This window comes from Babylonia areolata, chromosome 19, assembly GCF_041734735.1.
Source record: "Babylonia areolata isolate BAREFJ2019XMU chromosome 19, ASM4173473v1, whole genome shotgun sequence".
In the NCBI taxonomy this organism is placed as follows: domain Eukaryota; kingdom Metazoa; phylum Mollusca; class Gastropoda; order Neogastropoda; family Buccinidae; genus Babylonia; species Babylonia areolata.
The window spans coordinates 51669532-51696697 of NC_134894.1; the positions used below are offsets into that span (position 1 = coordinate 51669532).

A 27166-nucleotide genomic window follows, 5' to 3' on the forward strand; every position below is an offset into this window, starting at 1 on the left:
TCTATTAGGCAAGTATGGGTTGCGAGGTTCAGAGAGATACGAGTGCGTTGTGTCACAAATTAGGCACTGAAAACAGAGAGTGGTAATTTTGTATTCAATTCTGGCTTGAACAGGTAGCCAGTGAAGAGTCCTGAGAAGAGCTGATGCGCTCTTCCTCTTGGACTTTTTGAGGACGAGTCGAGCTGCACTATTCTGTATTATTTTGCTGCTTGTATAGTTTGTCTTTCGGAAGGCCAGCTAAGAGAAAATTGCGGTACTGAATAGTCTAAGCGAGAAAGAATGAAGCCAACAACCAGTTTGCTGGCAGCGTCAGTAGACAGGAAGGGGCGAGATTTTACTAATCTTTCTTCGAAGCTGAAAGTGGAAAAAAAAAAAAAAAAAAAAAAAACAGGACTGCGGACTGAACTAGAAAAAGGAAAATCGAAGTCAAAACACGTGATACACTTTGTATCTATCTGCCTGAGCGTATCTTTTTACACTGGTCAGAATAAGTTATGTTTTGTCACCTTTCGTTATTTTTTTCATTTTTCCTCCCTTTTCTTCTTTTTTTTCTTCTTTTTCTTTTTGTTTGTTTGTTTGTTTTCTTTTGTTCTGTTTTTGTTTTATCCACTTTTCTACTTTTCCATGTAGATTTTAAAGTTACTAGCCAAGCTTGGAACTTCAGAAGGAATGACAGAATCGTACAGCTGAAAATCGTCAGCTAATGAGTCATAGACTGTCGGATGATCAAAACTTAGTTGATGTGTATACACTGCGAAAAGTATGGGTCCCAGAACTGAACCTTGTGGTACCCCGTATATAGTACAGATGGAACAGACTGGTTTCTATTCACTAAGACAGACAGTGAACGACTAGATAAAAATATATCAATCTCTAATTATGTGAGCAATGTATGATGTTTAATTTCTGTCAGTGTTTCTTGCTAATATGTTTATTATAAATCAAATGTATAAATTCATTTGCGAGTATGTATCTGATCCCGTTGGGGGTCTTTGATCCCCCCCCCTCCCCTGCACCCCCCGTCCACCCCTCTCGATCGAGTGCTGGGTCTGGTGGTGGGGGTAAGGGGGGGGCCTTGTACTTTTCTTTTTCCTCAGGACTGGGTGTACATAAAGCATGTTGACTCCTTATCTCATTTCCGTAGTTAAATAAAATCTCTCTCTCTCTCTCTCTCTCTCTCTCTCTCTCTCTCTCTCTCCATGTGTTTATGCAATTGTTTACCTGCGGCATTGTTTCATTTTGTCTTATCTCGTAAAAGGAAAAAAAAAAAAAGTAACCACAAGATCTATGATGAAAATGGCATTTTGTGACAAAACGGAGAAGAGCAGTATGTTTTGCTGGAACTGACGTTTGTGGAAACGCCTTCAACACGGTGATCTTACCTGGACGTTGACGGGCTGAGCGCAAGACTGGCCACACTTGTCATGTGTCTGTTAAACGTGCTAAGATCTCAAACAACCACGCAGCCTGTTGTCTTACCGGTTATCCAAACATCTTCAGTAGACAAGCAGAAGTGTATTGAAGACCAGTGTGTGTGTGTGTGTGTGTGTGTGTGTGTGTGTGTGTGTGTGTGTGTGTGGTGTGTGTGTGTGCGTGTGTGTGTGTGTGAAAACAGCAAACAGTCAATGCTATAGAGTTCAAGGTGACACTGGATAAGATCTATTCAGCTCGATTCCTAGTCAACAAGAAGCTCTCGAGGCCATCAATGTGATTGCAGCATCAAAGCTAATTTCATTAGCTTCGTTTCACAGAAAAGTTCCTCATGTGGCTAGAAGACCTCACTGCCAGCTCTGTGAAGTTCAACTCTTCATCCGCGTAACCGTTCGCCTACAAGCCCAAGATGTCCAGATGAGTGTGGTGTCTGTGGAAAAATCATCCATGACCATTTGCACACGCGGAAGTTGTGTGCACGATGGATTCCCCGGTTGCTCACATGTTCCAGAAGCAGGAACGAGTCACGTGCTCCCAGGCTCTTTTGGCAGTGTGCCAAGAAAATCCGAACTTATTCAACAGACTAATCACGCAGGATGAAACATATGTCCATCACTATGATCCAGAGACTAAAGCCCAGTCGAGGCAATGGAAGCAATGTTACTCACAATCTACGAAGAAGGCACATGTCCAACCCTCGGCGGGCAAGGTCATGCTCACAATCACGGTCTTTTGGGACCAGCGCGGAGAAGTGATGATAGATTTCTTGACAAACTTAAAGGGTATCACAATTACCGGAACATAGTATGTTTCATTGCTGCAGAAACTGCGGGAAGCCATCAAAATCGAGAGGCATGGCATGCTGACCAAAGGTGTCCGCCTCCCGGTTCACAACTCGCATGTTGCCCTGCGGCTATGAAATCCTTCCTCACGGCCCGACTTGAATCTGATGAGCACAGCACCCTGTACGGGGTGGTGCTACCAACATCTGATGATGGCATCAGCCTCTTCAGGCATAGTATCGCACAGCAGTTATACGCGGCAGTTAAGAAAATGGAGGTGAACATGGGCATGGAACAATTAAAGTCCCAACACCGCCTCTTAGTGTGAACGAGCGCGCGCGCTCGTGTGTGTGTGTGTGTGTGTGTGTGTGTGTGTGTGTGTGTGTGTGTGTGTGTGTGTGTGTGTTTGCATATATGTATATTATGTTTGCATGTTTACGTATGAGTTCATTAATATGTGTGCACATCTGAGTGCGTCCTTTAGTCTTACGTATTGCGATGATTACTTGAACGTATGTGTACGTGCGGCTGCGGCTGCTAATGTGAAAACATGTTTGTGTACGAGTTGAATACAGTAAGTTGGTTGCGCAGACCTAGAATTCAATGCAATGATGTCCCTACCGCACGAGTGCATTGGATGCATTTCGACTGCGTGTCTGTTTTGACCAGATTATCGCAGTTATAAAGTTATTGAGGTAGGGGTAGGGGTGTGTGTGTGTGTGTGTGTGTGTGTGTGTGTGTGTGTGTGTGTGGATGTGAGAGAGACAGACAGGCAGAATGGGCGGTCAGGCAGACAGACATGCAGACACAGACATACAGAGATAGAGAAAACAAAACAGAGAGACATACAGACAGACAGAGACAGAAAAAAAGAGACAGAGAGATAGGCTTCCTCACTGAACACTGATGCCATGCACGTGCACTCGACAGTGACAGCGTGTGTCACGTCACGTGCTGGCAGCATCCCCCCAGCCACTTGCACACAACCCACAGGCAGACAACAAGAAAAAAGACAAGAAACAGACATGATGAAAAACACGGACACATTTTGCGCTTTTCTCCGATATTGGAAAAGTACAGCCAAAAAACACACAACACAAATCTGTATAAGCCACACCAGGGCACACGCAGCCCACACACGCGCGCGGGCGCGCAGAGAGGAAAAGAATGCACACAGACTGACGCGCGAGAGAGATCCTATTACAAAAAAAATTCTCAAGTTAATTTATTATCTCACACACACACACACACACACCACGCACGCTATGAGCGACTAATACTGACTCACATAGGCGCGGTGCTGTTCTGTGGCTACAGCTTCTCTCGCTCGCTCTCTCTCTCTCTCTCTCTCTCTCACATAGACATTTTACCCCAGGGTATTTCACATAGAGAAAGAGACAGACATAGAGACAGAGAGAGTGAACACCTTAATAATTTTTACAGACACGCACGCCTGAGTAGTTTTGACCATCAAAGGAGCGGCAGCGCATGACACCATTTGGATTACTGCCTTACAGAGAACGGTAGGTCCAAAGTCTTGTATGGTCACCTAGCCTTCATCACAGACAGGGCTATCTTGCACTGGAGGGACAGTTCTGAACGCTCATTCGCTGGATTTTTTTTTTTTTTTTTTTTTTAACCAAGTCTTCATAACGTGTACAGTGAAGAAAGGAAGACAACGCTGTTAACAGCATTAAAAAATAATAATAAAAAAACGTTTGCATGCACAACAGTCTATGAATGTTTGAATGACAACACATCAGGAGCCAGTACTGTTGGCACCATGCCTTAATTAACAGGCATATTAATTAGTTTAATTCATATTGCCTGCTCTGCGTGTGAGACTAGGTGTGAAGGGGGTCGACTAGGGCCACTGATTCATATTTGTCTGGCGTGTTTCAGAGACAGTACATAGTTGGTTATATTCAAAACAAATGTGTGTGTGTGTTTGTGTGTGTGTGTCATCCAGGTTCCATTCCTTAGGGGATATCATGAATTCAGTGTATAAGTTTACTTTTATTGCAAACATCGGGAAAAGACTTGCAACCTTACCAAATCAAACATGCTGTCACAAAAACTCTTCTTGTTCTGCAACACGGTTCACAAAGTTTACCTTTCTATGTGTTGTTCCTGCTTTTCCTTACGAGTGTTGACATGGATAAGGTGAACAGGTTCAGGTGGAGCGTGTATGTGGCATCCGGGTGTGTATTTACATTTTACTATATAACTTTTTACTTTCTTTGCAACTCTTCTGTCACTGTGCCTGCATTTCTGACTCGCCCTCTCTTTTCCTTTTCATCCTCTTTCTTTTTTAATGTTGTGGCAGGGTATTGTTGCTGCACATCACCTGTAGTTGCTATTGTTATTTCCTTTAATGACTTCATTTCTTTACCAATCTTTCTTCTTGGTTTCTAATCTTTGTCGTATCTGGCAGTAAGTTGGAGCCAGATAATGTCCTAAATAATGACCAGCACAAGCCGTATCATCAATAACTGTGGGTGTGTGGTAGGGCAACTGGGTGTGTGTGGTGGTATGGATGTCAGAGCATGAGTGGCGCAATGTGAAAGCAGATCTGCCTCGCCTGGACCGTGCCCTCATCCGGCTGTCGCTTCCCAACACGAGGCAAGCCACATATGCCAAACTCCTTTCTGCTGCTGATGATGCCACAACCAGCTGGGACAATGAACACCTTTTTGGATCTACGCTAGTGATGTCAACCACAAAAATTTATGTTGTAACACAATTATTGAGTCCTTTATCTTTTTTTGCAAAAGTTAGACCCAACTACCGGGACCACAATAGTTTGAGTGGGGGAAAATGCACACACAAAACAACATGACAGCGAGTGGAAACAGATATGGGTAAACTGAACAACCCTTCAATCATTAGAAAGTGGTTTTCAAAGAAACTGATTTTTTTTTCATGGGGACTGGTGTTGGCGAGGCAGGTTGGTGTAGAAATCTTGATATGAACTCTTCAAAGACACTTAGACAGACACTATCTAATTTCCCTCTTCAGGTTATGACTGCAATTCCAACCAATGTGGACTCATAAGATATCTCAGAAATGAAATCCTCTTGAAAGGTAAGCGATCAAGAGACACAAAAATTGGTGGTGTTCTCATTCAAAACAGGGGAAAAAAATCACCCATTGACTTCCCAAAGCTGCCAAAGAAGGGTGATGCATTGAGAACCGAAAGAAAACAAGGCAAAAGACATTCTGTTGTACAAAATAATTGTACTAATAGATACTAATCAATAACAAAGAACTGATCTTTGTCCACTGTGTCAGGAGATCCAAAAGGAAACAAGGAAGATGTGTATCCAGCATGAATTCAAGGTCAGCATAGTTGTGTCACAACCCAAGCATTATCAAGCAAACGAGAAGTGACACGAGTTGGTTCAGTGTTGTGAACAGTTACCTCCACTCAGATCAACAAACAGATGCTGTCCACCACTTGAAATTAAAGAATAATGAGGCTGGGAAACTAAAGCATTAATAAACAATAAAGAGTGGTAACTCTCTCCATGTACAAGGGACACAACTACAAGTCAATGCTGCTGGCTTTCCACCACCGGATGACATTTAAATAAGAGCAGAATAACATGACAAAGGAGGGAACAAGTGCAAGTAACCATCTCTTCTAATCTGCAATCTTTCAATACAGCAGTATGTTGTATTATTCATTTATTTCGGTCATATTTAACAACAATAATCACACACACACACACACACACACACACAGAGAATCAAAACAATGTGGCCCAAACAAAGCCAGTTATGGGGGAGTGTGTGGGTAGTGCCAGGTACAAACAGCAGCAGGTCTGAGATGCAAACAGTAGTGGGTGTGGCCCACCGACCCTTCAAGTCAAGCCAGAACAAATATTACTGCAGCTCAAAATAGTCAATTCAAAGCCCGTACAAGAAAAGTGCACTTTCACCTTTTCATATTTTACACACACTTCATGGGTGTGCTATTGTTGTGAGGGCAAGAGCGGTTGTATTTCAACACCATTCACAATCAAAAAGCAGTTCATTTACAATAAAAAGAATGAAAACAGACACTTGTGCCCATGCCATCCCAATCTCCAAATAAACACACCCGTCCTCGGATGCACTCTCCAACACTGACATGCATATATAGATTGAACGCTGGCAATTTGTTGTCAAAATAATTAATGCTGTATTGACAAACGCACAAAGTACAGTGGCCACTGTATCTACAAACACACATATATTGTGTTGCGGCCATTGTACTGACTAACGCACTGTATACACAGTCTGCACGCGATAACGTGCAGCCAGACAGGTAGGCATGGTGCGCATTAAAGAACGCTCTTATGTAAGCTTGATGTAGTGTTACATTGTTCTAAAAATACATGAAGAAATTTGGTTAAAGAAAATTCCTGGTAACTGTATATTTTCATGAGTACTGTTGTGCATATACTTTTCTGTCACAAAGTAAGCCTGTTTAAAAAGGAGGCAATTTATCACATATGTTGAATACATGTATTATCATGCTATATACAAAATGCCGTTCTGACAAACAATACATGGTATTCTATGTATACTGTTGTGTGAATACTGAGAACCAGCCAATGTGTAAAATGTTGTTCTGTCTGTATACATTTGACTATTTTAAGTCATACCAAAGACGCTATTATCCAAATTCTCTAGAAACAGAAAATATAACAGCTTCTTCCAAATTATATTCGTCTCACACATCATAATGGTGTGCATGTGTATGCATGTGAACTGCAATTTCATACATGTATCTAATCTATGCCCTCATTTTGTGTGCGTTCACATGCCTGCATGCGTCCATGAATGTGGTCTTCTCATGTGAGCTAATCTTCATGGAAGGAACCACAAGTTTGCACAATATTTAACTTCATCAAAAAAAAAAAAAAAAAAAAAAGAAAAAAACATCCACAGAGCTTGTACACAAAGATCCAAAAGGAGGAGTTTGTATTATACTCCATGTTTGGTGTTAAATATACTTACCATGTCAAACTGATGCAAACTAGGCCTATTGGTTTGCTCTGCTTGGCCAAATTTCGCGCGGCTAACAGTGAAAAGACGGGCCCACCCGCTCTCAGCCAATCAAACGCCTCTAAAAACTATAAGCGCTTAATCATTCCGTGGCCATGAACAAAAATGCCCCATGAGAACCACGGCGGAGACGCGGGGACGGACGGGTGGGCATTCGAGTTTGACATGGTAAGTATATTTAACACCAAACATGGAGTATAATACAAACTCCTCCTTTTGGTGTCATATACTGTACCATGTCAAACTGATGCAGAATTTAAAGCAAATGGAGGAGGGCAACGCCTACTGGTTCATATGGGGAGCCCTTGTAACTGAGACGGCAGTGTTAGCCGCGACAAAGGAAATCCCCTTGGAACCGTCAGCCCTGGTCATACGGAAATTCCTGAGGTAGAAGTTGATGAAGGGATTCTCAGACCGCCAGAAGGCTGCCTCCAAGACATGCTGCGTTGGCACTGAGTGCTGGAAAGCAGCCGAAGTAGCTATGGCCCGCATTTCGTGTGCTCTGGGATGAAGACAGCTGATATCCCTGTGTGCATGAGAGTAGGCTCTACGAATGACTTGGGAAACCTGGCGGGAAATGGTGCCTGCAGCGATGTCTTTCTTGTAATTCTCATTGAGGGAGATGAGCAGACACCTCTGAGAAGAACGCCTATGGCGAGACCTATCCCAATAATATTTGAGACACCGAACAGGACAGGTGCCTATCCTCATCATCTTGGGCAAGAATATCAGACAAAGGTCTGACCCTCAGAGAGGGGGAAGGAACCTCAGGGTCTTGGTTCTTAGCCAGAAACTCTGGAAGGAAACGAATAGTGATGGAACCATCTCTGTGGAAGGCCAGATCTTGTGGCATTCCACTAAGCCCATGCAGCTCACTTCTACAACTGCCTGTGGCCAGCCACAGAAGGAAAGTGGTCTTGAGGGTGAGGATGTCAAAAGGAATAGTCCCCAATGGTAGGAAGAGCTGTTTTCGAATGAAATCCAGCACCAGGAACAAGTCCCAGAGGGGCACTCTTCTGGGGTCTCTAGTTTCCTTCAGAGGGGCACGCCTAGCCACCTCTCTGAGCAGGCAATCCGCTTCAAAGGCAGAACCACCTAGCTGTTTGCATTGTGGTACAGAAGGCAGACCTGTACCCTCGCACAGAACTAGCAGACAGGATGAACCGAGGAGCAGAGAGCCAGAAAGTTGGCCAGCTGCATGCTCGTAAGGTTCGTAGGGGTAATGCCCTGAGCTGTACACCACCGCAACCATTTCTTCCAGCGAAAGTCATACAAAGTCTCTGTTCCCTGCCTCCTTGCTCTGGTGACTATGGAGAGGAGGTCAGAGGAGGCACACCCCTGGGTCAGCACAGCCGACACAGAGGCCGACCGAGGGGTTGAGGACTTCAATGGTGATGCTGACAGTTCCGACCGCACAGCAGCCATGCGTGCTGGTGGAGCAGTTGAGGATTGGAATGCGGAGTGCCCGAGCGAGGCTGCCTCAGCAGATGAGATTTGGTTTCAAGTTCCAGGGGTGGGAACATGTGTCAGGGACTGAAGGTCCGGAAACCAGGTCTGGACTGGCCATTTCGGCGCAATGAGGATCAGCTGCGGGTGTTCCAATCTGTCTTTCCGTATCACCTTGGACAGAATTGGAAAGGGAGGAAACGCGGAGGCAATCAGACTGCTCCAATCTAGAGAGAGAGCATCCACTGCCCACGCTTCTGGGTCGGCAACCGAAGAGACGGAAGTGGGAAGTCTCTTGTTGAACAAGGTCCACCATCGGCCGAAACCACTGTTCCCACACCCCCTGAAGGCTGTCCTTGTCCAGGGTGCACTCTGTGCGTATGACACTCTTGGACCTGCTAAGAGCATCTGCCAAGAAGTTGGTTTTTCCTGCTCAGTGTCTCGCTGAAAGTGCAATGCCCTTGCTGTGGCACCAAAGGAGGAGAGCCTCAGTCCGCATGGAGAGGTCTGCCGAGTGCGCTCCCCCCATTTTTTCACGTAACATGCGACCGTCGTCTTGTCCGTGAACAAGCGGATGGTCTTGCCAGTGGCCTCCCCCATGAAGTGCAGGAGAGTCCTGCGAACTGCCTCCAGTTCCAGAACATTGATGTGGCACAGGCGCTCCTCCGGGGACCAAGTCCCTGCTGCATAGAGTGAGTCCATGTGGGCTCCCCAGCCCAGGGAGGAGGCGTCTGTGAAGAGTGCCACCTGAAGAGTAGGTGGGGCTAAGGGCACCCCCTGTGTCCGAAGGGGGGTGATTAACCACTCTGATGTCACCTCGAGGAACCACTCGCCCAGACATATCTGGGTATCCCACGGCTGAGTGCTCTGGGACCGGCGTAACCTCAGTGCCCTCTGGAGAGGGCGCTTGAGAACCCTGTCCAGGGGAATGAGAGGTGCCGTGGACTCCATCATGCCCAAGAGGGAAGAAAGTGTCTGCGCTGTATCTTGGGAGAAGTGGCGCCAGTGGCTGAGGAGGCCTGCCAGACGGTCCCAGTGATCTGGCGCCAGAGAGACTATCATAGACCGCGTGTCGAATCTCATCCCTAAGAAGTCGAAGGACTGACGTGGGGACCGATCGCATATCTGCTGGTCCATGAGGAAGCCCAGTTGGGAGCAAAGGTCTAGAAGTCTGGCCATATGACTCAGGCACAGGGCCTGCGACTGGGCCAGGATAAGCTAGTCGTCCAGGTACACACAGAGACAAATGGATTCCGAGCGGACGATGGACACCAATTCCCGCACCACCTTGGTAGACAGGAAAGGGGCAAGGGACAGACCAAATGGGAGGGCCGGGAACTGGAACCCCTTGTCCCTCCACACGAACCTCAGGTACCGACGGGATGCCGAATGGATGAGTATATGAAAATAAGCATCTTCCAGATCGATAGAGGTAGGCCAATCACCTTGTTGGATGGTCTCCCGAATCTGTGCCTGTGTGTCCCTCTTGAATTTGATTTTGGGGAGGAATTTGTTGAGGGGGGACCAGTCCAAAACTGGTCTCCACCCTCCTGAGACCTTTGGAATCACCAACAACCAGCCGTATAGCCCCATGAGGAGTGGGTGCGATATCTCTTTTGCTAGGACGCTCTCCTGCTCCGTCGAGCTGGGCACCTAAGGAGGAGGAGTGGATCTTAGAGGGGGGAGGTCCTCCACCCAAGACAGCATGTACCCCGACTCTAGCACCGACATAATCCCGTCGTTGAGTCCCAGAGCACACCACTGATGTGCATGCCGGGACAAGTTTCCTACTTGGAGGGGCTGAACGACTGGCGGTGCTGAATCGGGGCCCAGTCATTGGGGGTGCTGCCTTCTGGCCTTGGGCATGGCCGGTCGGCTTGGACGGACATAAGGTGGTTTATTCCTCTGCCACTGATTCAGCACACGCTGCCTTGACAGGCGGCGTGGTATATGGAGGGGCCCTGGTGGCCGGTCTCTTCAATGGCATAGAACCCTGGAGCCCATGAGAGGTGTGGGCCAAATATGAGGCCACCTCCCTGTTTGTCTCTGCCCTGTGGCTGACAAAATGGGGCGGGAACTGGCCGAAGAGGGAGTGCTGCTGTGCTGGGATGGACCGCAGGGCAGCCCTCTCCTCCACAGGAATGTTAGAGAGGCTGAAAATGGCATCACGCAGCGCTAGCACAATATTGAAGTGAAGGCTGGTAGCTGTGTCTGCAGCTGCCGTGAGACCAGATGCTACCCTATTGCCAAAAGCGTGTAACCTCTGGTCGGTGAAGAGGCCCGGTGGGACAGAGGAAGGAGACCCCTTGTCCTGATTAACCGGACACTGTTCCCACAGCTCATTGGCCCTGTGAAGGAACGTGTCAAAGGTGTACGCCGTGGAAACCTCGAGGGGGCAGCGGCGGGCCAATTTGTCCCACTCTGCTAACGTTTTAAAGGATAGGTTAGCTGAAGCGGGGAAGGTGGTGCGCTGGGCTCTGCTCCGCTGTAGGCAGGGTGGTCCTGTGTGTACCAGGACCACACCCCTCCCTTGGAGGAATCTTTAAGAAACTTTCCCAGGGAAAAGGCGCCCGGGGCAGAGAGGGATTCCCTGCCTGGAGGAGAGATGGAAGCAGCACCCCTGACAGTGCGGGCTGGCTTATTAAGCCATACCTGCACCATTTCTGGCACTCTGAGTTGCCTTGTGGTTCTGGAGTTAGAGTCACATGGCGTAAGGAGGGTCAAGGGTAACAAAGTAGCCTGAGGGACTGATTCGGCCTACGTGACCCTATTGGGGAGGGTCAGTTCGAGCTCGGCAAAGTCCGAGTTTGGTTCAGGCTGGTCCCTAGGGAGGCATGGGCTCAATCTGTCCCCCCTGGGATGTGGGCGAAGAGTGCTCATCTGCTTGTTCGTCCTCATCCAAAGACAGGGGCTCCCACTCTTGTTCGCAGTCCATCCCCTGCTGGGTGCCATCCCAAGTGGATGTACCCACTGGGGCGTCCTGTGAGCTGTGGTCAGCCCAGCGGGATGAGCTGGGACGATCCCGAGCCGGGACCATGGCCGCCACTGTTATGTCCTTGACACCTGAAGCGGGTGGGGAGCGTGTGGACCGTAGGTCCAACCATGCTTGGGATGGTGGGTGCCACACCTTTTCAGAGAGGGCGTCCCTGGATGCAAGAGTGACCCACGAGTGCTGTGTGGGGACAAACACCCACTCATCTCACTGTAGGACCGAGGGCTAGGCAGGTGGGGACTGCCGGCTCCGCCGGGCCGAGTAGGGCCCCTGAGCAGCCGTCGGTCCTGACAAGGAGGCCGTTGTGACCGTGGAGGTCACCTGTGGGTTGACAGAGGCCCGATTTGTGGACAGAGTGGCAATATTGGTCGAGGAGCTCGACCTGACCGACAAGAAGTCGATCCCACTTGTCGGGGCTGTGTGTGTCACCCTGTGAGATGTGCTGGGTTGGGTCTGGTGGGGAGCGGACAAGGGGCTGGCCCTTGGTGCTCCCGGCAACCCAGTGTGCACCCTAGGTGCGCCCCAGTACGGGTAGAATGGGGGTAACCACCCGTGGGCACCAGCCATACTGTGACCCGAACCCCAAGGGTCACTGGTGCGTTGACCTCCATGAAGGGAACAACCTGGCCAAGTCGGAGGGAGGTCAGGTCCGACTTGGGTGTCAGTCCCGCCCGAAGACGAGCGGGCTGACTGCCCGGAACCGCCTGACACGCACGGGCCTCCCCCAGCAGGGGAGACCGGCCGGATAGCGGGAAGACCTGCAGAGCAGGTTGCCACGCGCCCCGAATCCCCTCCCGTGGGGAAACTGGGGTGGCTTGGCCCGGGGTGGGCAAAGTAGAGATCCCCCCCCGGAACCAAATTTTTCTCCCCCCCCAAAAGGAGGTGGGGGAGGGGGGTCGACAGAGAAGGGAGGAGGGGGAACAACAATGGGGCACGTGAGGGCCGTCTCCGAGTGGGGACCCGGGTAATGGCCGGGCGCGGCCTCCCCTTGGGAGTCCGCGCCTAGCTGCGAGTCCCCACAGCACGGAGATGACTTGCCATTCACCCTTCTCCCTGCCTCGCGCTGGGACACCTCGGGAGGCGACGCTCGTACCTCTTTCCCCCCGGTCCCCTTCATGACCGTTTTACTGGTACGAACGTCGCCTCCGCGATCAGCGTCTAACGACGCATCGCCGCGGTCCGTATCGGGAGGAATCATGAGCTCCGGGCCTGGGAGAGTCTCTTACCGAGTCTCAATCCCAGCATCATGATCCCTTGCCTTCGTGGTATGGCACACGAGGCATGGAACCCGCGCTTAGGCACCCAGCGAAAATCCGACCCCCAACAGAGAAAGGAAAGACAGGATCGACTTAGAGGCAGAAAAAATCGAACGAATCGAGGTTGCCGAGTCGAATCGAGTACACAGAATGTAAGAATACAATAAACACAAGCCGCATGCAACAAAATAAGGCCAAAAGGATACGCTGAATAGCCGAAAAAAGCGTAAGACGAGACAGAGCGTAAACCTGACAAGATGGCGTGGAGAGCCTTGGCCAAAGGAATGATTAAGCGCTTATAGTTTTTAGAGGCGTTTGATTGGCTGAGAGCGGGTGGGCCCGTCTTTTCACTGTTAGCCGCGCGAAATTTGGCCAAGCAGAGCAAACCAATAGGCCTAGTTTGCATCAGTTTGACATGGTACAGTATATGACACCAAATTATAATTATAGTAATTACAACTGAAGAAACAACAATGAAGATACGTGAAGAACATGGCGACTGTTGACGAGAAAGATAGTTATTAGTTACGGGGAAGAACGAGGGGCCAGGGCAGGAAGAGTGACTTCACAGCACGTGCAGGCTGTTAGCAGAGGGGATGGGGGGGAGGTGGTAGCATCCCGCAAAGTAGGTACCACTTAGTGTCACGTGTCAGGCCACCATCTTGGGGGTACCTCGCCAGTCACCTTCATACACCTTGACGATCATGATTATATTATGCTCGTTTCTGGAATTGTTTGCCTGGGATCCATCGCTCTGTGAATGTGTGCATGTGTGTGTATATAATTATGCGGGATGGGAGTTGGGGGTGTGCGCACACTCACACGGATGCTTTGGAAAGATATATATGTTCCGATTTGGTATACATGAAAGTGGTTTTTTATTTGTGTGAATGCATGGTTAGGAACGCATGTGCACCCTTATGTATATACGTTAACATATGTATGTGCGTACATATGTGTGTCAGTGTTATGTGCGTGCGTGTGTACATACGTGTGTGCGTGTGTGCATGTATGTCCTTGTTCTTCTCCCTCCACCCAGTGTTTGTTAGTACGCCCCCCCTCTCTCTCTCTCCTCTCTCTCTCATGCGTGTGCGTGTGTGTGTGTGTGTAATTCTCAAAATGAAGTCGCTGCTTGCCCTGTTGTGAGTGGCAGAGAAAGAAAGAGAGGAGGAAGTGGGAAAGGACAGGAAAGAGGATGTGCGCGCATTTGTTTTATGTGAGAGTGAAAGTTTGTGTAAAAGCATGCGCAAGTGTACAGATGTCTGCGTGTGTTGTGCAGGAACTTCTTATGTAAGTGCGTATGTGGGGAGAGAGGGACACAGGGTTGAAGAGAAAGCTTGCCGCCAATATCTACAGCTAATTAATTTCATATGTTCTAACACAACCCTTCATGCGCGCGCACACACACACTCACACACACACTCACACACAAACACACATATACAGGGAACCCGCTCACAGTCAAATACACTCACATGCACATGCATGTGAAGACTCACACAAAAAACTGAACATCCACTATACATACCTATTGGTTCTTGAAACCCTGAATCCACACTGGTGCTTCCCTTGTAAAATTTGCTTCCCTGTGTATCTGTTGACAGAAACATGAAAAATACTATATAAAAAAGCAGACACTGATAACAAAAACACCATCTCTGTGTGTGCATGCACACATGTGTGTGTATGTGTGTGTCTGTTTGTCTGTCTGTAGGTTCAATGTGTCCGTGTAGCGTGTCTGTTTCAGTGTGTCTGTGTGTGTGTATGTCTATCTGTCTGTCGGCATGTGTGTGTGTGTGTGCGCGCATGTGTGTGTGTGTCTCTGTGTGTCTGTGAGCCTACTTCTATTTTTGACACAAAGCAACTGGTGTAAATAAACAGACAAAACAAAACTAAAATAGTGTGTCTTAATCTTTTTATTAAATCAAAGTCATTTCAAAATGATCTTTCGGCTTTCCTTGGAGTGTTTGCAAGGCCTGTTCGGAAACAACTGTCCCATGTCCACTACACATGTTCATACTGCTGACTTTCAGTGTTTACCCTCAACAAGCAGACATGTGATTCAGACTGTTTAGGATGCCAAGTGCATGAGTTCCTGACTTGGTCAGTCTCATCAATGAACAACCAATACATCACTGCTGATATTTCTTTGACTACACAGTATATTGATCCGTTATCATAGTGGAGCACACTTGACAAGGTCTATTTAAAACATTTTAGTGCTAAAGAGTTCCTACAAAGCTACATCAATGACTCCCACTGAAAAAAATTCCCTCCTAAACTGAAATCTCTGGACATATTCTTGCACATGCACTCACGCAACTGCCTAAATAAAGATATACACAATGAAAATAGCACACGCATGCACACACACACGCACACACACGCACACACACACACACAGAGAGAGAAAGGTGTGGACCGAGAGACAGAGAGAGGAAGGGATAGACCTTAACATGCCTTGGCCTAAACTAAAGATAGTGTTCTGTTCGGTTTAGATGGCCTGAGTGTACCATGGGAGTAAGAACACACATGCACACACACACACACACACACACTTATGATTATGATTTACTAACAAAGACAGAGAGGCTAGGTGGGGAACTTCAAACTTGTCACAGCAAAACTTGAAAGCAATGAAGTTTCCAGTATTTAATTTCCATTCTATATCACCTAATTTCTTCAAAATGCACAACACGGTAAACGGTCACAAAGAAAACAAAACAAAGCGATCAAACTAACTCAAATAATAACGGTTAAGCTGGCAATGAGCAATTTTTCATTTATGAAATTCCAAAACTTTTTTTATTTTTATTTTTCTTTTTTACTGTTTTTACGTTCAGAACATATTGTTATTTCAAAAAACAAAAAACAAAAACAAAAACAACAAAAAAAAATATATATATATATATATATATATATATATATATATATATTCTTTTTTTTAAAGCAGCGATGATAAAGGAATGGGGTGATGGGATAGAGAGAAGTGGGAGGGGAATGAAGAGCAGGGCTACAGAGGAAGGGTTAAGAGATGAAAGCCCCGACAAAGTTTTTCAACATTACGTTTTGGCAAACAGCTACAAAGATAAAAAGATTTTAAAGCCCCCGGTTCGTGCAGATCAGCACCAGGCAAAAGACACAAAAATACTCAGCGTCGCAACATCTCCCAGCAAAACACGTCTATTTTGGTTCCTCTTCTAATTCTCTCTCCTTCTACACCGCCCTGTCAGAACAGCTCCCCTCCCCCCACCTTCTTACCCTACCCCCACCCCACTCGCATCAACTCCCTCCCCTCCTTCCCGCCTCCTTCCCCCCTTCCTCCCCAAACACCCCTCCCAAACACTTTCCCTCTCTCGAAAACTGCGCGGCAATAGCCAGCAGCGGCAGCAGCTTTAATCTTCACGGAGATACTGTCATCAAATACCTAGAATCAAAGGAGCTAAAATAGCGCCCCAGTAGCTATTCTGAGGACCTTCCGACTAAAAATACAGGCACTTGGGGAGGGAGCTGGCTGGCACGGGAAGTCCCGGCCTACAACCTGTCAGCTCGCCCGCTGAGCCGTTCCTCACCCCTCACCGCCCTTCACCCCTCTTTCCCTCTCTCAACCCCCACACTGCTCCCCTCCCAAATCCATACACACGCGCACATGCACACGCAGGCCACTTACACTGATAGTTGCTGTTGGAGGACATGATGAATGGTTTCAATTGGGACAGAAATTCCGCTGCAGAAATAGCCTCCCTTCCCTGCCACCCCTCAGATCTCTCCGACAGTGGAGGCGGTGGTCCTGATGGTGGTGATGATGGAGTTGCGGTTGCAGGTGTGGCAGCAGCGGTGGCGGAGAGATAGAGAGAGGCAGCAATAACGATTACACTTCTGCTTTTCTCCTCTCCTGCAGCTTAGCTTCCATCATCATTTTCAGGCGTCTGTTCCGGACTTCTGATAGGTCGGGGTTCTCTGCACAGCAAAGACATACATGGCAAGTTGGAATAAGCTGGGCCTGCCAGTCAAATGTCTGCGTTTCCGTTTTTTGTGAAAGCGTAAAATCCATTTGAAATCCAATAAACTGCTGTTCAGTACCGTTCACTTTCCTTTAAAAGTGCTGCCAACTACGATGACGGTTGCAGGGCTGAAAGCATGCCCAAAACGAAACAATCCAGGAGTGAAAACGAAAGACCCAAAACAAACAAACGGAACCTTTGAAGATATACTGATTGATACAACTGCAACAACGAGCCACATATTCCATACCTTGAATAATGGTCCATTTTAGAGGTAATGTTCACTTAACTCTTTTTAAAGACCTTTGACACAAGCTGGGCAAGAGGCACAAAACCATTCCTTTTGTCACCTCCAAATTACAACAGATGTATTAGTGGAGTGATGGCCTTGAGGTAACGCATCCGCCTTGGAAGTGAGAGAATCTGAGCGTGCTGATTCAAATCACGGCTCAGCCGCCAATATTTTCTCCCCCTCCACTAGACCTTGACTGGTGGTCTGGGCGCTAGTCATTCAGATGAGACGATAAACCAACATCATGTGTGCAGCATGCACTTACCGCACGTAAAAGAACCCACGGCAACTAAATGGTTGTTCCAGCAAAATTCTGAAGGAAAATCCACTTCGATAGGAAAAACAAATAAAACTGCACGCAGGAAAAAATACAAAACAATGGGTGTCACTGTAGTATAGTGACGCGCTCTCCCTGGGGAGAGCAACCCAAATTTCACACAGAGAAATCTGTTGTGATAAAAAGAAATACAAATACAAATTATGATTCCTCATAAAAAAAATTCTAGTTCACAGAAAAAATTACATAAATTGATAAAACAATATAAAAGATGTGTCCAAATAACAAACAGGTTGAACAAGCCTGACAAACAGGCTGGGCAGCCTATGCCCATCCCACTGTTAACTACCTCAAGGACTGCACAATGAAACTTCTGGGACATGTATACTGCGTGTGGATGGACCAAAATCGGTGACAGACAGAAACCACAGAAAGATATGAAAGAGAAACCATAATTTATCGCATACAAAAGGAATTTTCCATCACAGAAATTTAGAAGGCAGGACTTTTCTTCTTCTTTTTTTCTTCTTCTTTTTTTTTTTTTTTTTTTTTTTGAAAGATGCCCTAAATATCCCCAATGTGTATGAACATGTGACAAAGACTGTCATTGTAAACTGAGGAGACACAAAACCCTGCCCACCCAACCCATACACGCAATAGAGAGTTGAAGGGAGAGATGGAAAGATTTGTCAACAATAATTGTGCATGAAGATTGGCTAGTTTCCAATTCAGTTTCTTAGCAATGAGTAGACAGTTAACAGTATGCGCGCATACATGTGTGTTTGTGGCATTGTGTGCACATGTGAGCATGTGTGCCTTGTCAAGTATGTGAGTTATAAAAAATGCAGAAGATGGTGGTAGCAGTGGGGACGGATACACTAAATTTGGGAAAGACTGAATTCTCACTAACCTGAAATTTATATAATGCAGTTCAACTATCTCATTCATTAATTGATCATTCTTGTTGTTATCACCTTACAGATGGCATACACATATTCTGCACGCATCACAAAATATGTTTGCGGGGTAGTCTGGTGGAGAGGGCGAGTTCTGCAAAAACATTCAAAGTCCCCTGAGACAGAGAGTTTTCTGCTTTCTATAAAACCTGGACAAATTCAAGACGAGTGATGACAGAGCTCTGGGCATGCATTTCCTGGGAAAATGGCCCATGGGGTACACATGAACATAGAAAAGAGTGAATTCTCATTAGCGGGAAACTTTTCTGTTTTATTATTTCACTCATCAATTCTCTGTACTGGAATCAAAGCATTTCAATTGGACCGTGGTGAAAATTAAGCAACAATAACTTGAGTAAGAAATTGTTGATGGTCCTCTGTGACTTTTAGTGTTAGGTTGGGTGGTCACAATCACTCTTGGCCAATGTACATCAGTCACCACGGATTGGGCAGAGCTGGACAGCTGAAGCTGTATGTGTTAAACTATGGCCTCTGCGTTGCCAACAAACACTTCCCATCCTAGCGTCGCGGACTGACGACTGGGAGGACGCGGGTTCGAATCCCAGCGGAGGTGGGTTTTTCGGCCCATGGCCGGCTCCTACCCAGAGTTGAGTGTGCTGTGGGCTTAAATGGGGAGACTGGGACCACACAGTCGAGTGTCATCCATTTCAAGGATGCGTCTTTGGGTGTGTTGCTCTAATTACCTGACCAACACTGCAAGTGTCTGTATCTCTCGGGCCTGGTTAACGCCAGGATATCATTATGACAGGAAGCGTAGAGTACAGCCTTGTCATGCAGTACCAAACCAAAATGGACCTCCATAGCAACATCGTCATCATCATCGTCATCCTCCTCCTCCTTCATCGTCATCAATATAAACAAAATAGTCTCAAAGTCTGTGGCCTTTCATGCCCTGCTCTCATGGTGATCTCAGTTTCAATGCCCCTCCACTTCTGTGCTTGGGGTGAGTCCTGTCAATGTCGTCAGTGTCGGCAGATTCATGGGGGGCTGTTGTTTGAGGGACGTGGTGACGGTCTCCACTCTGGAGGGGACGCTCACTCAGTCTGGCTCCGCGACTAAGCCATTATTGTCATTAGTAGGGGGCTTAGTAGGTGGTGTCCTAAGTACGTTAAAACAGAACAGTCACCACTGAACACCACCGAAGTGACTCAGCAGTAGTGCAGGGTCTCCTCTGGTGTGTGGCCTCCTGGTGACCTAACATCGATGGTTCCCTGTGGATTGCCGATGCTGGAACTGCGACGGATGAACCCGGGTGTGGCCGTGTATAGGGGTCATACTAAAATGCGAAAAGACGCGAAAAGACGCGAAAAGACACGAAAAGACGCGAAAAGACACGAAAAGACACGCGAAAAGACACGAAAAGACGCGAAAAGACACGAAAATACACCGGAAAAGAATGTGAAAAGACATGAAAAGTCCTGGAATATCTATTCCGATGTCTTTTCAGATGTGTTTTCGCGTCTTTTCGCGTCTTTTAAGTAAGATACGAAAACACACCTGAAAAAACATGTGAGAAGACACTTTTCGTGTCTTTTCGCGTCTTTTCGTGTCTTTTCGCGTCTTTTCGCGTCTTTTCGAGTTTTAGTGACACCGTGCCATACTAAAATGCGAAAAGACGCGAAAAGACACGAAAAGACACGCGAAAAGACACGAAAAGACGCGAAAAGACACGAAAATACACCGGAAAAGAATGTGAAAAGACATGAAAAGTCCTGGAATATCTATTCTGATGTCTTTTCAGATGTGTTTTCGCGTCTTTTCGCGTCTTTTAAGTAAGACACGAAAAGACGCGAAAAGATACGAAAACACATCTGAAAAAACATGTGAAAAGACACTTTTCGTGTCATTTCGTGTCTTTTCGCGTCTTTTCGAATCTTTTCGTGTCTTTTCGCGTCTTTTCGAGTTTTAGTGACACCGTGCCATACTAAAATGCGAAAAGACGCGAAAAGACACGAAAAGACACACGAAAAGACGCGAAAAGACACGAAAAGACACGCGAAAAGACACGAAAAGACGCGAAAAGACATGAAAAGACACGCGAAAAGACACGAAAAGACGCGAAAAGACACGAAAATACACCGGAAAAGAATGTGAAAAGACATGAAAAGTCCTGGAATATCTATTCTGATGTCTTTTCAGATGTGTTTTCGTGTCTTTTAAGTAAGACACGAAAAGACGCTAAAAGATACGAAAACACATCTGAAAAAACATGTGAAAAGACACTTTTCGTGTCATTTCGTGTCTTTTCGCATTTTCACATTCTTTTCGGATGTCTTTTCGCGTTTTCACATTTTTTTCATATGTCTTTTCGTGTCTTTTCGCGTCTTTTCGCGTCTTTTCGAGTTTTAGTGACACCGGTGTATAGGGGAATCTAGAGTGAGCGGTGTGGGAGTAGTGCCACTGAAATGGTGCAGATGATGGGGCAGCAAAAAAAACAAAAACAAAAAAAAAACCCACTTCCCATCCAAACCACAACACAAAGTGCATGGATGCAGTCTATAGGTTGGGCAAATGGCACTCACCAGACATCATCAGTTCTGTTCAGTTCAGTTACTCAAGGAGGTGTCACTGCAGTCGGGCAAATTGCTGGATATACTACAATCACATCTGCTAAGCACATGTCTGACCAGCAGCATAACCCAATGCGTTTAGTCAGGCTTTCAGGAAAAATTTTAAAAAAACCACTGAAACATAAAAATAAGACTGAATAATTCATAGATTTATTAATTAAATAAATCTATAGAAAATTAATTAAAGATATATGTACAAATCAAATAGAAATAAGAAAAAATGATAAGAGTAACAATAATGATAATATTGTTTTTATATAATTATAAAATAGACAGATAAACACACACACACACACACACACACACACACACACACACACAGAGCAGTTATGCAACAAATGTGCAGTCTCACAGATATGGAAGGTTGGCCTAATGGCGAGCAGTATGTAAATTTGTGAACGGTTCATGTACCACCCCACTTCGAAATGTTCTCATCACACACATGTATGTATTTCACAATTTTGAATTTAACATCTACTTCAACCTCATTCTGACAGTATATGTATTCATTTCCAAAAACTAGTCAAAGCATCCGCTATTTCTGGATATTTCCATGCTCTTTCTCCTCTGTGCTGATGATGATATGAGTACTTATATATATAGCACCTATCCTCGGTCAGAGATCAAGCTCTAAGCACTTTACAAACACGGAGTCATTTGCAAAACAGGCTGCCTAACTGGGTAGAGATAACTGACAGCTGCCATTTGGGCGCTCATCATTCGTTTCCTGAGTCACTGAATCAGGTTTCAGTTGCACACACATCCACGCTCATTCAGACGTAACATTTTTCAAGTATGACCATTTTATTCATTTACCCAGTCATGTAGGCAGCCATACTCCATTTTCTGGGATGTGCATGCTGGATATGTTCTTGTTTCCATAATCCACCAAATGCTGACATGGATTACAGGATCTTTAATGTGCGTATTTGATCTTCTGCATCCGTATACACATGAAGGGGTTCAGGCACTAGTAGGTCTGTACAACTGTTGACCTGGGAGTTCATAGAAATCTCCACCCTTTACCTACCAAGTGCCATTACCAAGATTCGAACCTGGGACCCTCAGACTGAAAGTCCAACGCTTTAGCCACTCGGCTACTGCACCTGTCTTTGCGCACCACTGCTGACTAAGTTAACAAACGTGCTCTCACGATCCTAAACTCAAGGGAAGCTTGTAGGATTTGAACTTTGACACAGTATGAAACAGCTGGTTTGATAATGATATTATATAGATGTATAGACAAATAGATATATATTATGTATATATAGAGAGATTCCCCCAATCTCACACACACACACACACACACACACCATGCAGGCAGCCACACACACACAAACCAGGAACACCAGCTGTATTCACTGTGAGCTGGTGTTTTCCTCATTCTGCCTCCATTCAAAACAGGCCTTTTAATTTCTGCTTAGAATGCAGTACAGCTTATATGTTTTCTTTGTTTGTTTTTTTTCAAGTAAGCCCACAAAATCCCAATCACAGTCCATTACACAAAGAATGAAAGATACCTGTGCCACATTATTCTGGCATACTGTTCAGGAACTTAAAGATTTACAAAACTGAGTGTTCGTGTGTGTGTGTGTGTGTGTGTGTGTGTGTGTGCAAACTAATTTTAAAACTACTGGTTGACAACACAAATACTGTAGTATTTTCTATAAAATTTACATAATTCTGTTTCAAAATTCTTAATCAGATCAGTCAGTTTTGTTGCCATCATTGTTTTTGTTTTTAAGTTGAATTTTAAATTTTCATTACTTCATCCACAGTTCAGTGTATTTATAATTATAAACATTTTAAAAAGTCAAAATGCATCAATCATAACAAGAAATTCTAAATTCTTTTTCACTGCATTAATTCGCAATGTATTCCATTTTTCTTACCATTATCATATCAATTCCAGAATCAATGAACTATAGTCTATAAATCGACACAAACTGTCCATTTATGACAAGTCAAATTGTAAAGAATGTGGAATTGTTGAAAAGATTAATCCATGAATAGATTTCTTAGTTCTGTAGTCCAAAGTTGCTAAATATACTGGGTTATTACAACAGTTAGAGAGCCTGTTTGATGTCCATGTTTCCTTTCAACCCTCCTCTAGTGGCTCTACTTCTCCTTCCCTCACAATCTTATGAAAGAAATATCCCATTCCCCATTCTCTACACATGCATACATTCAGATATATAATTTGTGCGTCATAATTTGTATACACATTGTACATGTGTGTGTGTGTGTGTGTGTGTGTGTGTGTGTGTGTGTGTGTGTGTGTGTGTCGCATCAACAGTGTCTGTGTGAGTGTATGTGTGTGTGGTGTGTGTGTGTGTGTGTGCGTGTGTGTGTGTGTGTGTGTGTGTGTGTGCATTTGGGTGTACATACAATTCATACATGCTTGCGATACTATATTTTGTCCAATAAAGTATGATTTACAGCTGTGTGACATGTGGGTGCGCATGTGTGTAAGCGTGCATGTGTGCGCATCTATGTGTGTTTGTGCCTGTTTGTTTATATATTGCATTGCGCTGTATTTTTGTCACAGCAGAATTCTCTGTGTTTAAATTCAGGCTTCTCTACTCGGGAAGTGTCGCAATTACAAATTACAGCGCCACCTTTTTTCTTTTCTTTTTCTCTTTTTCCTGTCTAAAACTGTTGGGTGTAGGATAATACGTATGAAGGGACGTAACTCACGTTGCTAGCAAGTGGTTAGATCCGTGTATACGGAGACCATGACAACACAACGCTCAGACGAGAAGTGAATAGCAAACAGCAGTAACGTCTTCACTCGGGCTCATCCTGATACATGGTGGCAGCGGCGCAGAACTGATCATAGCCTTAAGGAGACAACAAAAACATGCAAATGGCCGGAGAAAACCCTGTTCACCGCCATCCTAGCCAACCACTGCCGAAATCGTTCGACGGACAATCCATGAATTGGCCGAAATGGAGACAACGATTTGACCGATACCGAATCGCCTCAGATCTTGCTCTCAGAAACCGAGAAGAACAAGTCAGTGTGACTGTGCCGACGATATATTGCAAACAAAAAACATGAAAGCACGATCGATTTTGACGATCTCAAGGCAGTTTTTGAAGAATATTTTTGTGCAAGAAAAAACGTGGTAGTTGAAAGAGCGAAGTTCAACAAACGTATCCAAAAAACCCGAAGAAAACATCGACAGTTTCATCCAAGATCTCTACAAAATGGCCGAAGAATGTGAGCACGGAACTCTAGAAGAAGAATTAATCAGAGACAGAATTGTCGTTGGGGTTATTGATGACGATCTTTCAAATGACCTTCAAGTAAATGCAAAACTTACACTCACCGAAGCAGTACAGATAAGTAGGCAGGTAGAAGAACGAAAACAAAGTCAGAGGAAGTGACAAGTTTGAATTTGTGCACAAAAGGAGACAGTCGTTTCAATCCACAAATTCAAAACACTATAAAGACACCAAGCCGAGACAATTTGGACACTGCAAGTACTGTGGCAGAGAATCACACAAACGTGATTTTTGTCCAGCTAAAAATGCAGTCTGCAGTTCCTGCCAAAAAAAGAGGCCATTATAAGATTGTGTGCAGATCAACAAAAAATAAAATACATTAACTGGTTTGGGAAGACGAGAGCACTTCTTCAGAATCAGTTGACTTTCTAGAATACATCAACAGTATCCAGGATAATGATGACTCATGGTCAGCACAAGTCCTCCTGAACGGCAAGCCACATTCATTCAAATTGGATATGGGCGCTTCCGTCTCAGTCGTTGCTGAATCATGGGCAAATGACAAGAAACTGGTGAAAACAGAGAAGATCCTTAAAAGGTCCCGGAAGCACATCACTTTAAGTGTTGGGCACAATCCAGGCAACACTCAAAAACAAAAGGAACAAAATCATCGAAACACTGTATGTGATAAAGGGTCAATCACACTCACTCCTCAGCCAATTAGCTTGCATGAAATTAGATCTGGTCCGACGTATTGAGAATGTCTCAACAAAACCACAGACTACAGAAAAGAATTCCCAAAATTAATTCAAGGGCCTAGGCTACATCAAAAAGCCATATAAAATTACTCTGAAGTCTGACACCAAGCCGGTGTGTCTCTACTCACCACATAAAATTGCACACCCACTCATCCCCAAAGTCAAGAAAGAAGTCGACCGGATGATAAAAGATGGTGTGATATCTACAGTCACAGAACCAACCCCATGGTGCTCAGGCATCGTTGTTGTGCCAAAATCAAACAGCTCTGTGAGAATCTGCGTAAATCTTACTCACCTTAACAAATCAGTACAGAGAGAAATACATCCCATGCATTCTGTGAATGAGAGCCTCGCACAGTTGGCAAACTCCAAAGTTTTCACCAAACTTGACGCAAAAAGCAGATTTTGGCAGATCCCACTGTCAGATGAGTCGAAGCTGTATACGACTTTCGTCACGCCATTTGGGAGATTCTGCTTCAATCGCTTACCATTTGGCATCAACTCACCAAGTGAAATCTTTCAAAGAATGATGTCAGAAATTCTTGTTGACACTGAAGGAGTGATATGCCACATGGATGATATCTTGGTTCATACCGCTGACCAAGAAACGCACGATCAACAACTCAGAATAGTCTTACAAAGATTACAAGATGCAGGACTCACCCTGAATGAAAAGTGCGAATTCTGTAAATCATCAATAAAATTCCTGGGCCATATCATCAACACAGAAGGCATTCGCGCTGATCCAGGAAAAACCCAGGCCATCAGGGATTTCCCAGTCCCAACAACAGTCACAGAATTACAACGATTCATGGGTATGGTCAACCATTCCCAGTGAACTGAGACCGGACACACTCAACAGACTCCATGAAGGACATCTGGGGATCACCAAATGCAGAGAGCACTTGCCAAGACTTCAGTTTGGTGGCCTTACATTTCAAGTCAAATCGAAGCAATGATCAACAAATGCTCATCATGAGCAAAACTTCAGCCGGAGTACAAACAACCCCTTCAGCCCTCAACCCTTCCAGAAAGACCATGGTCCCGAGTTGGAACGGATCTCTTCGAACTGGATGGGAAAACATTCATCTTGGCTGTTGACTACTTCTCCAGATGGATAGAACTGCATCGTCTCGAGAAACAATCCTACAAAGAAACCATCACAAAAATCAAGAGCATCTTCGCTACGCATGGCATTCCTGATATAGTGATTTCTGACAATGAACCTCAGTTCTCCAGCAATGAGTTCCAAACATTTGCTGCTGAATATGGATTTACCCATACCACAAGTTCACCAAAATATCCACAAAGCAACAGAGAAGCCGAGCATGCTGTGCAAACACTCAAGAAAATCCTCAAAAAGTTGAAACTATGAAAGACCCACACACAGGTCTTCTGTTATATAGATCAACACCTCTACAGAATGGCTACTCCCCAAGTGAACTACTCATGGGAAGAAAACTGAAAACAAAAGTTCCCATACTTCCTTCTTCTCTCTCACCTAAAACTCCAGACCTCAGGGACATTCACAAGAGAGAAAAATCTGCAAAAGAAAACCAACACAATACCTAAAACAAGAGACATACAGCAAAAGAAGCTCAACCACTGAAAGAAGGTGATGCGGTGTTCATCAAAGACATGGCAAAACCAGGGGAAGTACTCTCCAGACACCACAATCCTTGTTCTTACATCATCAGAACTCAGAATAGCACCATCCACCACAACCAGACACACCTGGTGAGAACACTGGAGGAACCACCACCACCACCTGTTGCACCGAGACACCCCACCAGCCCAGCCATCACTCCCATGCAGCAGCCGCCGGAAGTGTCAACTCAGCCATCACCCAATTCTTCACAACACCAAGCAGAACCATAGACATCAGTGAACACAGGACAACCTTGCACTCGTTATGGCCGACTCATCAAGAAACTAGAAAAAACTTGACCTTTGACTGAACCACTGTGTTCTTCAGCCATGACCAAACATTGCAGCCAAACACAGTGGTTACAATCACGGTTTCGTTTTTAAATTAATGTTTGAAATTTAGTTAGATTTTTAGATTTCAGACAGTTATCAATGGCTAAATATTTAATTGCAT

The 27166-nt window shown here is 45.5% G+C and overlaps 1 protein-coding gene across 7 annotated transcripts in view; it reads right to left on the reverse strand.

Moving 5' to 3' along the window:
• LOC143293827 (histone deacetylase 4-like) overlaps window positions 1-27166 on the reverse strand; it is a 239966-nt gene that overhangs the window by 148529 nt on the left and 64271 nt on the right. For all 7 annotated transcript variants that reach the window (XM_076605101.1, XM_076605107.1, XM_076605108.1 and 4 more), the window contains exons 2-3: window positions 16630-16919; window positions 14488-14553 (exon numbers count right to left, since the gene is read on the reverse strand). In XM_076605101.1, the coding sequence (XP_076461216.1) occupies window positions 14488-14553; window positions 16630-16654 (91 nt within the window). In that variant the 5' untranslated portion in view covers window positions 16655-16919. The remainder of the gene's footprint in view (window positions 1-14487; window positions 14554-16629; window positions 16920-27166) is intronic.